Genomic DNA, 14,507 nt, shown 5'->3' on the forward strand with positions numbered 1-14,507 from the left:
CTTTAGCATGGTGCTGATTGTCCACCTCCCTTCAGCTGATGTGTTGATCAGGATCAAATAATGACATTATGCAAATTGATGAGAAAGCATTTTGATTTGAGTGGCCAGATGCCATGCTCAATTACACACTGAAGGTTTCCAGGGAACTCACAAATTCTAATTGGGCTTGCTAAAAAAACGCACGTAGAGGCCGGAACATCAGTCCTTGCTTGACCTGATTCCCACAGGCATAGCTTCATCCGTGGTGCCTTGTTTTCTTTTTCACTGAGCCTCCTGGGTGATTCCTGTGTGATTTCAGGACTTCACCTGCTTCCGTCAGGAAGCAAAGCAGAATATAAAGGACAAAGACATTATGTCCCCGTCCCCTCTGTGAGACAGCAGCGCTGCCAGGGATCAAGAAAGCCTAAAACCAGACTGACGCTCTGCAGAGGTGTGGGCCTTCAAGCAGAGGAGTTGGGCCCATAGCTCCTGCAGTAAGCTCTGTAGGGGGTTGTGTGGCCTCTGACCCCTCTCTACCCTTCTCCCCTCTCCCTCCTTCAGACACATAAAGCAGCCATTAGAAGAGCCTCCATGTGAGGAGGATTCTCTGTGGAGTTTTCTTCTTACCTGGCTTGAGGACAGTAAAAAATCCAGAGTTAGGATGGAATTCTGTGCTATTCCTGTCCTGGTTTAGAGCCTGTGTTTACACTTAGAGAAAAGATATTACACTGACTCCTCTGAATGTGATAATGGTCGTCACAGACCGGGCTGATATCAATAGATGGTGCTGCGCTTTCAGATTTGTAATTAAGTTTCTGTTTTGTTGTTATAGCATTACCTCTAATTTGAAAAAAAGTGAAGTCCTGTCAGTGTAGGCTGGAGGTTTTATTTGCAGTACCCCAGCAACCAAATACGGCGCTAGAGGAGCTACCATTATGTGAATTAATGCTCTCTCTGCTAAATAATAAAACCAGTTAAGTCTAACATTCTGTTGAAGTTAATGGGAGCAGTTAACACTGGAACATATTGTGACCTTAGATAATCTTAGAAGCTAAGTAAATATTCCTACAATTACTACAAACACCAATGAACAGTAGGGTCCTTCAGAAGAGAGAGGAATTACTGAAAGACAAACTTTCAGAGACGATGATTGTGTGGAATCCTTACATGGAATCCTGAAACATAACTCAAATGCTTCCTTTAGAAAAAGCTCACTAAACTCAGGAATGACAAAATTATGGAAATGGGTTTCTTTCTGGATTTATTCCTCCTGTTTGCTAATGTTAAGGATTCTCTTAGCTTTCTAACATCTTACTCAATGGGACCATTTCAATTATGTAAGATATGAATTCATTTTGAAGTGCTGCTTAAATGCAGTGATAAGGGTGTATTCCACAGAAGACAGAGCAAGAAAATTTTGAATAAATACTCAATTTACTCTAGGAGTGAGGCAAATTTCTGCGTGAAAAATGGGATTGGTACCCTACAGATGTGCTCTGCTTCACTGTTTAGAATTAGCAATTTGATGAGCTGTCAGGTCACAGGGCTGCTGATGAGTCTATTCATAGTGGAGAGGCTGGGTTAAATGAGCACCTGCCTCTACACTTCGCTGAGTGATTATCCACCAAGAGCAAGCAGGAAGCACGGCTGTCAATTGCAGATAGAAAAATGAAAGCGACAGTGACTTCGAGGCGCAGGATATGCAGTCAGACAGGGGTCTTGGCTAAATTCCAGGAAATGTGGTGTTAAAGCTCAGTGTGATTTATTCTTATTGTTACAGAAATTTTTGCTCTCCGATTGTTCTGTAGCCAACACTAATAGGGAATGGGGAGCTGGAAGACTCCTCTGCTGGTGACTACTCACTGGCTTCTGTAGTCAAATTTTGGGGCCATATGCACTCTTAGGAGGTTTGGACAGGGTTAAAGCCTTGTTTCTTTGACTGTTCCTTTGGGCCAACAGTTTGCATGTAAGAGCTTGTGTTCAGTGTTCTTGGCACCCTACAGACTGGTTGTTCAGGTCCTAAAATGGCCCTAATAGTGGTCCCAGCAACTGGTGTGCAATCTAAAGATTTCAACAGAAGCTGAGAATCCACTGGTTGCTGTTTCTTGCCATAAGGGTACATAACCATGAAAACAAGTGCCTTCCTTACAAGTCACAGCCAATTATACTAGCTTCAGAAGTTTCTGCCCTTCAGGTGTTCATCATCACCTCTGTAGCAATGAATGAATTTGTGAGGAATCCTACTCTGTTTCAGTAGTTTAAATGACCCATTGAAATGAGGTGGGTGCATTCACATATTTCTCATATCTCCATTGTTAGTATTTTACCAGGTATACTATCTATAATTATAGTTTATTTTATTTTATAAAGCTGGTAATGAATCCACAGAGGCCAGTCATTTTTCTCAAACTGGTCTTGGAACTGAATGTCTGTATGCCAAAGCACATGTCCACACGCACTGCTGTTCTCCACTGGGGTCAGTGCCCCAACAGCCCTTAGCCCTTAGCCTAGCCCTTCGACCAAAAGATTTCCCTCTAAATCATACTACTTAGGCTGTTCAGTGAGTGAGTAAGAGCTTGAAGACCAAGAGCAAGTATTTTGTTTTTTCTTGAATGAAACAGTTGCTCCTATCTTGTGACCCTCTAAATCAGCATTAACAGTCCAGCAGGTAAGCAGCATTCAGGCTAAGGGAGATTTCATTACAGGGAACCCAAAAACTTTCCATGTGGCAGTTTTCTCCAACATACCCTTGCATTGTCAAGTACAGCTGCTAACAATTCATGAACATCCACTGAGTTTTGTGTTGTTTGCCAAGGATTTGCAATTTTATAGCAATCATACAGGCATATGCTAAATCAGCATATTCATATAGCAGGCTAGGTATTGTTTATCCTATATGATAGCTGCTATCTTAGAAGAAATAATAAATCAGTGCCTGACTCAGATTGCGCAAAGCTACTCAGAAAAAAAAAAAAAAGTGGTCCTGATGTGAAAAGATATTTTCTTTTTCCATGAAACATGGTGAAGTTGCAGAAACTGTTATGAAGAAAATGTGAGATTTTTTGACCCACTGGATATGAAAGTTAATAGGATATGGTGTAATTAGGACAAACCAATGTATGCAAACAAGAATGCAAGGAAGTAATAATTTACTAAAGTATCAAAGTTCTTTGATGGAGTCAAAGTTGGAAATAAAATATTACATCAAACTTGAACTTAAGTAGTCATTTTCATACTAATCATTCAACCGTGATTTATTTTTATTTGTATCTAGTCTATTTGTAGTTCTTCATGCATATTTCTCTCTTTAGATTCGTAACTAAATATATATTCCAAATGCAATGATTTTCACTTTCGTAAACGTGCAGATAAAACTTAATGTACATTTATTTTATGCATGACAAGTATTTTAATTAAAACCTCATTTGTTTTTCTTAAAAGATGCCAGTGGTACATAAAGGCCAAAATGAAATCTGAAGAGAAAAGAAGGGCTCATTTGCAAAATGGAGATTGTAAGTAGTTCAACACTGTATTACATAATACCTATCGCATGTCTTAAATGAAGAATGTTCATTGTTTTCTGTACAGCTTTTGCACTTGACATTTTAATCTGACCATTTGAATAGTTCCTTACTGTTTGCACCATCAAGGGTGTTTATTTTTATTTGTATGTCCTCTTGAACAATTTCATTGAATTGACTCTAGATAATGAGGGGTTTTGGTATTCTATTAGTAATATTTATCAGTTTTTCAGGTATATTTCTTTGAATTCTCAACTGGCCTGGACCATATTGAATTTCTGCCTCAAAATTCCACTCTTGGTGACTATGTGCCTTATTTGTATCCAGTTCTCTTTGGCTTTAGGGATCTACAGTTCCAGCCACCCAAGAAATAAAAAGTGGATTGGGTTGCCTTCCCTCATGTTCCTGCTCACTGATCTGTACACTGAGAGAAAATCCTGGCAATCTCTCATGGGCAGTATATTAGTTTATTTAGTTTGATTACTTAGTTTAAATTACTAGCCTCACTGTTCTGTGTTAGAGTAGCTATTTAAACTTTTTATTTATTCAAAGGGTATTATACAAGGGGTTTGGTTGGTGGTTTTTTGGTCCTTTTTTATAACATCCCTGGAAATACTATGATTAAGACTGAAGCTAAGTCACCAAAAGTAAAATCTTTTTTTCGGGTGACACCACTATATCCAGCCAAGTGGCTCTTTCTGTCAAGGAGAAGGGCACATTTCCCCATAAAGGATACTTCCTAGGAAGATTTGTTTGTCATTTGTTTCCAAACATGGTCAGAAAGGAAAGAAGACAAAAACCTTCCTGATGGAGAGTTTGATATATGCCTCTGAGACCGTGACGGAATTTGAGAAAAGCCTCACTCGGTGTCTTTCATGTCAGGGTAAATGATGACTGTATTTCATGTTGACACAAAGCTTTATCTCAGAGGCTTCTCATTCATTTACAGTTATCTCAGCATCAGACTTGAGGGGGCAAGTCTGTCTGCATGTATGTGCTCCATAGAACCAAGGATAAAGAGGAATTACTCTGATTTACCCCAGCAGCTAAGACTGCAGTGCCAACAATACTCCCTCCTTTTTACTGAGCGCTCAGTGCCCCCGTAAGAAGTACCACCTTCATGCTAGCAGCAGTCTTTATCTGACTGCTGACTACCTATAGATTTTTTATCCAGCATCTCAACCTGAAACAATATGTGGGGCTGTGCAGTCTCTGCTGGGATCAGTGTAAGGGTGACCTCTCCTAGACTGGCTGAAGCTGTTTAAAAAAAAGCTCTGCTGCTCCACTGCAAGGCCTGCACTAGTTAGCATTGCCTGTTCCTGTTCCCAGATTTGTCAAGTCCATGCTTTGCATCCTATGCTTCTGCTGCATGCAGAAGAAAACTATCCCCTGTTCATCCTTCCTCTGTTGGGAGCTCTCTTGGGAGCTCACTATGAGTCAGAAGAAGATTTCAGGAAAGAAACTCTTTGAAGGGAGTTAGAAAGGGGTCCATGATCTTGCTGATAATATGACATCCCATGATGTCTGGTGTCCTCCTCATTTCTGTATGCTGTGTGTATTCTATTGGCAGTGGTCCAAATGGCTGTTGCACACTACTTTATGAAGCCCAACCACATTCATATATCCAAAACATGTGTTCTTCATCTAATGCATTTAGGCTCATCAGATAATGAGCTGCTTTAGACTCAGCTACTAAGTGGTAAGAGGAAGAAGGCTGGGAGGTACTCAGTTCTTTTAAAAGAGGTTCTCTGGACCCAGCTGCAGTACCCTCCTCTCATCCTGACAAGCTGATGTATTATCTACATCAACTTCTGTTAATGAATTGAAAGTTTTCCAGAACTTAATCACCACATGGCAGCAGCCTGAAAAAATTCCCATCCAGCTAGTCCAAGAGAAACAACATAAGTTCTTGGACATGCCATACTCAAGAACACAAGGGATATTAGCCATGCCAGAAAATGATGGCTTGCTGGAGTCTGCCAAAGCAATCTGGCACCAACCCACTATTGCCACGGCCATCTCCAAGGAAGCAGACAGAAATTATCGAAGCCTTGTAAATGGATATTTTTGTTCTCATCTTGCAGCTGGCTCTCTGGTTGTTCAAGCTGATCAGAAAAGAACAAAGCAGCACAGTCCTCCAGGACCTGTCCTCAGAGAAAAGGATCTCAAAGATTGGACCTGTTTGGCAAAAGGAATGTTCAGCCATCCGCCCATAAATGGAGGGAGTGAATTAGAAAGCACTGTTTTCAAAGTAAAGGACAGATTGCCTAAACTGCCCATGGAGCAGCAAAGGGGAATATAAACTGCTTTGGCAGTAATCACTGTTAGTGTTCAGGATCTGCTTTTCTCCATATCTTTCAGCCGTCACTTGGTGTCTCTGTAGACATCCTTTCAAGTGACCAGCTCAGAGTTCGTATTTTCTCTCGTGACTTGCTGCATTGTCCAGATTTACCAGCTGTACTTGAAGCATTCCTTAAGGATGTGAGCTAAGCGCAAAGATTCCAAGGAGCCTCCTCAGACTAAAATCATAAATAGCATTTGGAAAGGAAATTCTTACAATAAAAAAAAAATAAATCTCACCCAAAATAGTATTTTCCTTAAAACTTAGCTAGGGCTGTTATTTTTTCCTAAGGAGAAGTTTCAAAAAAAAAATTAATTGTCCTCTTAATTTTCCTGCCTGAAATGCTATACCTCAGGAGATGCTTGTGTTCAGCTGGGACAGAGACAAAACAGCATAAGAGTTTGACGCTATCTTATCAGTCGAATACCAAAGAGTGAGTTTTCTAAAGGCCTTTGACTTTTTGTGCCTGTGGGACAGGATAAACTCTGAGACCTGTGTAGCTAGCAAACATGACAGTAACTAGAGGCATAAATAACATTCAGAGAACCCACATTTCCTCCATTCTTTACACTAACACTCTTTATCAGTTATCATTGCAAGCTGAAAGGATGTTTGATGTAACAATCCACTGCAGCAATCCTAAAGAAGTATCCATGTTTTCAGCCACCCAGAACATCTCAGGACATTTGAGGAGGGTCCAGCAGGACCTTGCTCACAGTTTCAGCCAGTACTTTTGAATTCTTTTGCTAGTGTGTGGAGGTGTAACAACCAGCTTTTTAATGTCTCAGAAGTCTCACCTAAAAAAGCCACTTGAAGGATAAGAGGAAATGCTTAAGTCTGTGCCCAGTGAGTCTTTGAAGGCTCTGGTGCTCCCAGCAAATGGGGCAATTCCTGTGCATTCTACAGTTGGTTTCTGTGAAATCAGTAGCAAGCATTAGTAATTTTGGGTTATTAGCCTCTTCTGTTGGGTTCTGGAACTTTAAATATGGAAGACAATATATTATTTCCAATCCTTTCAATTGTCTAGTCAACCAGGGGAAAAAAAAAAAATATATAAAAACATATTGTTACAGTACGTGAATGTCAAGAATGCTTGATTGCTAGTATTGTCTCTTTTTTGCAGTACGTTTCCCAGGAGTCAAAACATATATTGATCCGGACACGTACGAAGACCCATCTCTTGCTGTCCATGAGTTTGCAAAGGAGATAGACCCTTCAAGAATTCGTATTGAGAGAGTTATTGGGGCAGGTAAAAGTACACTCACTTTAAAAAATGTCTAGGCATGGATAAGCTGCTTTTCTCAAGTCAATAGGATAATGCAACTGGTCAAGTATAGTACAAACTGTGAGCATATTTCTCTGATAGCACCAGTTCACTCTCAAGTGTGGTGAACATGAGGTATTGTATTTGGCTAATGTTCCAAATGTGGATATATTCAAATTAGGAGTTCTTGAAAGGCCGATTGTCCAAAATGATAGGTTTATCTTGAAACATTTTTTAAGCCTTTACCAATTTGTTGTGCAGTGTTGGTTTTTGGGGTGGTTTTTTGAGGGGTTTCTTTGCTTTGTTCCAAATGTACTCAAAACGCTGTCACAGCATTTGTCATACTGTGACTATATTCTCTGTCACTGAGGAGAGGATTAGATCAGAATCTCTTTCTGGGGGGAGATAAGATCAGAATATAGAGGACTGAGCAAAAAGCTATTCTCATAGAGAAAATAGGAGGGATACAAGGAGAAAAGGAGAGGCTGGCTTGGGACAGGCTTTCTTGTAGCTGTGCAGAGAAGGAAAAGGGCAGAGATGGGAAAGGGGAAGCTCTGATGAGAAGTTGTAGACAGTATGAAAGGTGATGTGGAGCTGGGAAACAGATGAGTGGGAAAAATAGCTGTTTGTCCAAATGTGCGGTGGGAACAGAGAGGAATTACATCTGAACAATTGTTTTAGACCCTGTTCTCGTGTATGGGTCTCTACCTTCAGTTGAGAACATCTCATTGAGGATGTAGGTAATTTCACAACTGTTTGAAAATAAGTTTCAGAAGCTCATTAATCCTGTATGTATATTGGCCTTTTTTTCTAAGGGAGACAACATGCTCCTTGTGTTTTCAGGGATCTTGCCCTTTGCTGATGTGCTCTGTTTGTAGGCATGTCTATTCTGCACATTGTTACCCCCTTGCTTAGCTTTGGTTTAACTGTCAGGTTTTGCTGTTCCGGAAAGTGCTGTGCAAGTGTTCCCACACATTCATTTTTGGAAAGCCTTTGCAGGATTAAAGCCTCATGGCTGCTCTCTAGAGTCCACTAGCGGTCCTGGTGGCAGCTCAATGGCAACAGAAAACACACCTTTGTGGCTAACACAACATAAGTGACATCCTTGAAAAGATCAGAGTCTTGTAAAACCATTTCTTGTAACTTGTATTCTGACTCTCTAGGGCAGATAGCATTTCATTATTCACCAGCTCCTGAGATGGTTTGCTCTCTGTTTTAACCAGTTGTAGTTTACTGTGGACTTAGAGAGACAAGGCTAGAAAAGGGCCTTACAATGTTACCTACCTAGTGAATCTCAATGCGTGGCTCGTGACCAACGTGTCATTCAGAAAGCCCACCGACATTTCTCACAGTTATAACAAATTAAAACAAAAAACGGACTGACAAGGAGAATCTGAATTTCCTGTGGTGCCTTACATCCTCAGTGTTGTTACCCACACACTGTTAATGGCTGGGGAGCATTAATCATTTCTCAGCCCCAGCAGAAGGGGAAGGTGGGAGAGCTAAGAGTCTGTGTCAGAAATTTTGATTAACATAGGAACAGAACCCTGAGTTCTAATTCCAGCTCTGAAATTTCATTTCCTCCTGTGAAAGACATTCATGCCATATTGGTCTTCATTTTACACAATATGGGTATTTCTCTGTGTCCTTAAGATAGTAAGAGTGACTGAGTTTTGTAAATTGCTGTCTTAAAGGTATTTATAATACTGACTACACAGATGTTTTGGATTCACTTCACTGTAATTTTATTTTAGTAGCAGTACTTAGTGTATTCCATACTCCAATGCCCATCTTTGAGCTATCTATTCTGGGCTTTCTTTAGTAATACTGTTTTATTACTTGCTAAGTAAATACCAACATACAAATGGGGTTTTTTACCTTATTTACTTTCTCTAATTTTAATGCCATAAGTAAAAAATTAAAATAATTTACAGTACAACAGACTGCAAAAATCAGAGTTACATCTTGTGGAAGGGGGGCAGAGGAAAAAAAATTCTTTTAATTTGCACATAGTGAGCCCTCCAAAGAACTCATGCTAGCAAGTATTGTCAGAAAAATTACTATCAGAAGACATAATGCACTGTGATCCTTCTTTTTTATCTTTGTTTCATATATCTTAGTCACTTGAGAAAGGAGAGGTATTTTTCGGTTGAGATTCCTCATTTAATGATACGTTACTACACTGATAGCAACAGCAATGTCTCCAGTGTTGCTAAAAAGTGGTTTATGCACTAGAAAATGCATTGCAAATAATAAACAGAAATAAAACTGGGTCTGTTAACAAGCAGGGGAGAGAAAGTAGTGACCTGAAAGTCAGAAAGAAAATTCTGTTTCACACTGCAGTCCATATCACTGGAGTACTTTAGAGTTTACCTGATTGCTTAAGCTAGATAATATGCAGCTGGCATTGTGCACCATTGGAATTATGAGCTTGAGAGAGCCCCCAGAGGCCTGACTTCTGCAGAAAACATTCTATCTGATTTCTTTTATTTCTTCCTTTTCTTCAGACATGCTATAGATATTCATGTCTTAGATTATAAAGCATATTGAACAACATTCAGCACTGGTTTAATTGCTGATTTCCAAGGAGTTGAATACGACAAAGACTGAGCTTATCAATTTGAGTTCAGATGAAAATTGTGTCCTTCTTCTCAACTTAATTCATTTATGAAAATTCTTTACTCAGCTTCTCTCTCCCTTTTCTTCTGTGTGTGAGCATGAATTTTTGCCTGCTTTGACATATTTTATTTTTATATTTTCTATCTTCTAAAATTACTTGGGTAATCTGCCATCTTCAAAGATATTTGCCTAGCAGGACTTGCAAACTGGTTGCAATGAAATTTAAACCCATTTCCAAGCAGGCAAGATACAGGTTAAATACCATGCTTGAGGCATGGAGAGTACAAATTCTCATGGAGTTCTTCAATAGCTGCTAGGGGACATATCATTGTAATTCACAGGAGTCCTAAAGCTTTCTTTATGCCTTCTCTCTAATTCTGTATTACACTTTGCAAACAGATGTAAAATTGATTTCTTATCATAGGAGAATTTTTTTTAAAAGATGTTTACAATTTTCACCTAAGTGAAACAAAAAATTAAAGTCTCTTAGAAAATGAAACGTTAAAATCTTTTAAGACATGAATTAAGAGATGCATGTCTTAAATTTGTTTTGCTTAAACATTTTATTTTGATCAATTATTTTCATTTTGAATTTCTGTAAGTTTAATTTTTCAGAACAATAATTATTTCCATTCAAGAACTAAAAGTTTTCATTTTGAAAATGTCACAGTGGAACATTGAAAATATTTGAAACTTTTTTCCTAGCATTTCTTGTCAAGAAATTTTTGAAACTGATCTTTTCCTGAAAGTAGTTTCAGATTTGCTTGTCAGTGGAAGAAGTCATGTCCAAAAGCTCTTGACAATTCACTAGTTGCAGTGCAGATGGCTTTGACATTCAAAACACTTATTTTTTCTAGCTTCTTTTTTCAGCTCGCCCAACTCTGTACCCAAGTTATCTTTTGAAGTATTTGCTAATTATAATTATAAATGTACATTATGTTATTTGCTGCTGAGTAACCTATTGCAACTATCTGAGGATGATACAATCAAATCAGAAGTAGTATTTTCAACTAAAGCTACTAATTATCTCATTTCTGATTACAGCACTGTTAAAAATTCTCCTAACCGTTTCACTTACCTCGGATACACATACACTATAGACTTGAAAAACAAAGACTTCATATTTTTTACTTTGGGTCCTATGTTTCAGTCTCTGTTTAGAAGTGCAAAATCTAAGAGCCCCTGAGTGTATTTACCTACTTACCATCTGTTGTACAGGTACATCTGAACGCTGCACAAGACATTGAGATTTCTCTGAAATCATTTATTAGCCATGTTACACAGACAATTTGGTTTGGTCCTTTGGGTGCCAAGTACTAGTAACATGAGGGTAGTACTATGTGACGAAAAAAAAAGAACAAGTATCTAAAATTGTTGCTTACACACTGACTGCTCCACATAATGACATTTGCCCCTCAAATATTAAAAAGAGGTTCAGAGAATGTGGCAACAAATGGTCAAATTGAAAAAGTAGCAAGACCTTCTAGCAGATTGGAAAATAGCCTTTAGTGGTTACAAAGACCAAGATGACACTTTGCCTGTCAAAGACATCATAGCCAAAAGAAAAAGAGAATGTCTGTACATTCAGTTGTAGATTTAACAAACATTCCTTTTGCAAGTTCATATCGTTAGGCAGATAATAGTGGCAAATGAAAAGCAGCAACAAGTTAAGAATGGGTGCTGAACTCACAAGATTACTCTGAGAAAAAATGAATTAGTGCAACTCTTGTCAAAATCCTTTTTCAAGTCCTCCTGGTGGACGTTTACTGAGCTGACATTTCTGAACGCAGCTGCCATATTCCAAGGAGCAAGTTAATTGAAAACTTTGATCTCAGCTCTCCCAGTCTTCCCCTCTGGCATGCTTTTGGTGTTCCACTACATCTGCAAGCTCTCTGAAATACTATCCTTCTTTGGTGCAAATAAAGCAAGTCAAATACAGACTTTGCAAAGTCCTTTCTAAATTATTCATGCTTTGATTACTCCATGTGTCAATGCAAGAGATCTGCATTAAAGTAATAATATCTGCACATAAATCCATATTCAAGATGGCTGTGTAGTCAGGTTACTTCCCCTGAGTGGCTCCCCATCATCTCCTACCCTACATCTGGTTCATCTGGGAGAAAAAAAAATACAATTTTGTAGACCTTTTGATTGAATGAAAGGTTATCCAGGTTAATAGCTGTTAATGGTCTCTTTTGTTAGTCTTTGAATAACTTCTGCTGATATCTTGGTTCAAATTGGAGGTAAAGGCAGTAGGGGAAACAGTTTACAACCGAAATGGAAATTGCAGTTTGATCAAATATTCATAATAGCAAGCAGATTGCAACTAACGGCAAAACAGAACCTATTTGTAAGTGCTTAACTTACATTTTTCATGGTAACATCAATCAAAAAAAAAGGTATTAATGAAGTTCAAATTCTAGTTACTGTTTAAATGACGAAATTGATTAGTCCATTCCCTGTTATTATATCCACTACTTATGACAAAATTTTAATATTGTTTAATTTGATATTGTATATTCTTGGATTCAAAACTCTTGATTGAGTTTTTTTATCACTAGTATTAAATATTCCATGAGTTCTTCTGTTGTTTCATGACAAAGAGCATGGGGTGCCTTTTTGCCGGTTCCCACAATTTGCCATCTGTTCATTGTTATAGATTTTCTTCAGATGGTCCCTTTCAGCCACTCTTCATATTGAGATTGCGGTACCTACTGACATCTTATCATATTGTGTGATTTTGTCCTGTCCATGACATATTTTTCTTCCCATCATTTCTTGCTCTTTGGTTTAAGAGTTCAGCACCTCTTCATGGAAGGAATTTCCAAACATACTTAGTGAAGTCTGTCCTAACAGTTACAATTATCCTCGTCTTTGTTAAAATATGTAAACTCAAGGAAGAGGCCAACTCTTCAATTTGTCACAGAGAGCAGACAATGTTCTTTTCATAGTCTAAATCTTCTGCTGGTTCTCCCACAGGTCTAATGACTAAAACTGGGGAAAATTAATTGAGCTGTATTTGGTGCTGTGACCTTTCATTTCTATCAACAGCATTTTGTTTTGATCCCATGTAGTAATACCAGACTGCATATCAGACTTTTAAGTGACTGACGACTATTCTTGTTTCATTTTAAATAGCACATATGTTATGACTGGATGAGGAAAGGGATGCATGGTTTGCATAGGGCAAGTTTCTAGACTGCTGAATTAGCTTCTTTTTGTAAAACACAGTAAGACGTGTGAAGTTTATATCATTAAATCAAGGATTATTTACACATTATTAAAACTGAGAAATGAACTCTATTATTTTCTATAGTTATCACCAGCTTTTTCCCTGGAGCAAGGAAAGATGTCAACTTCATTGACATCTGGCTTTTAGCTTCTACTTATTACATACGCAATCATGAACCTTTACTGCTCCAGGGTCAACATTTGTCTTGTTTATCTTCAAACTTGAGCAATGAGACTTAGATTCTTAGATTTTAAAAATCCCCTTTGATGAACACATTCCCTTTTGACTTAAAAAGCATGCAAAATTCCTTATCTTAACAACAGTGTAAAAAATATTCAGGGATGAAATCTTGTCAAACACTTTCTCAGTGTAAATAGTTTAATGCTTTAAATCATGTTGATCTCCATCTAGTCTAAACCTGAACTACAAGTTTTTACACATACCTTAGGTTTCTAAATGTACTAGCTGTCTGTTCTGTGAGCTGATAATCACTTACTGTCTGACATCACATCATTAAAACATTTCTATTGGTCTTTATGTTCACTGGTTTATCAATCCCAGTATCCAAGGGGAGTGAAATTTCTTTCTACCTGCACAAATCATGCATCCAAAAAACGGAAGAGAGACAGGTCAGGAAGAAGACACATTGGATGGTAGTCCAAATTAGCTACTACTTTTTCAGTGGCAGTAGTCAGGTAAACAAACTTTTTTCTAAGAGCTAAAGGGGCAATATCGTATAGGAAACTCCCCAGCCAACTTCCTCTTTTGTCAAAAGATTCCCAGAACATTAGTCTGATGACATATATTTTCACACATATGGACACATCTTCAGGGAAGGACATGCTTTGATTTATTTTAAAAAATTTGGTAAAAATAAAACAAACAGAGTTTGTGGTAGAAAAAAGACCTTGGACACTTGGCTTTTGTTAGCTGTTCAAGAAGCTGCTGATTTATTCAGAGGTTATGTTCAGCATCTGTTAATTGTACTCTTGCACTTGATGATGTCTCTGGTTTGAAGTGAAACATAAGCTATGAAATTTTTTTTTTTTTTAATCCCTCCACTCTTCCTGGATCTTATTGGCTAATAAAACTGTTTTATTTTAGTGGAAGCAACAGAACCTAATAAAATACAAGCTGTATGACAATATCCATTCTAATCCTGTAACATCAGGGAGTTATAATTTTCTGAAGTGAAGCTTCTGTCTTTCAGGCCTATCTATTATAGATTAAGTTTATATCTGAAGACACACTGTAACAGGATAGTGCTCTCTTATTTTGTTTTCTTTTGTTCTGTCCTTAAAGTTTAAGGAAAACAGATTCAGACAGCACTCAATGGAGGAGGTAACAAATAATTTCCTCCAGTTAAATATATATCTGTTTATGACTCGGGGTTTTTTTGATTTTCAGCAGTTCTGATTCCAAAATGACTCGGGTAGGGAATTTGGTTTTGCTATGGAAGTACCCTGCACTGAAAATTGCTTTGAAATATTTTTGTGAACATTGATTTTGATTTACTGAATTGTGACTCATTGAAAACTGACCTGCAGTCAT

The 14,507-nt window shown here is 38.1% G+C and overlaps 1 protein-coding gene across 10 annotated transcripts in view; it reads left to right on the forward strand.

The window, feature by feature from the left end:
• The window catches only part of EPHA6 (EPH receptor A6), a 511,564-nt gene that overhangs the window by 386,534 nt on the left and 110,523 nt on the right, over positions 1 to 14,507 (forward strand). For all 10 annotated transcript variants that reach the window (XM_075768276.1, XM_075768293.1, XM_075768260.1 and 7 more), the window contains 2 exons: positions 3,421 to 3,491; positions 6,965 to 7,090. In XM_075768276.1, coding sequence (XP_075624391.1) covers positions 3,421 to 3,491; positions 6,965 to 7,090 — 197 coding nt within the window. The remainder of the gene's footprint in view (positions 1 to 3,420; positions 3,492 to 6,964; positions 7,091 to 14,507) is intronic.

The sequence above is a fragment of the Balearica regulorum genome, chromosome 1, assembly GCF_011004875.1.
Source record: "Balearica regulorum gibbericeps isolate bBalReg1 chromosome 1, bBalReg1.pri, whole genome shotgun sequence".
Classification (NCBI taxonomy): domain Eukaryota; kingdom Metazoa; phylum Chordata; class Aves; order Gruiformes; family Gruidae; genus Balearica; species Balearica regulorum.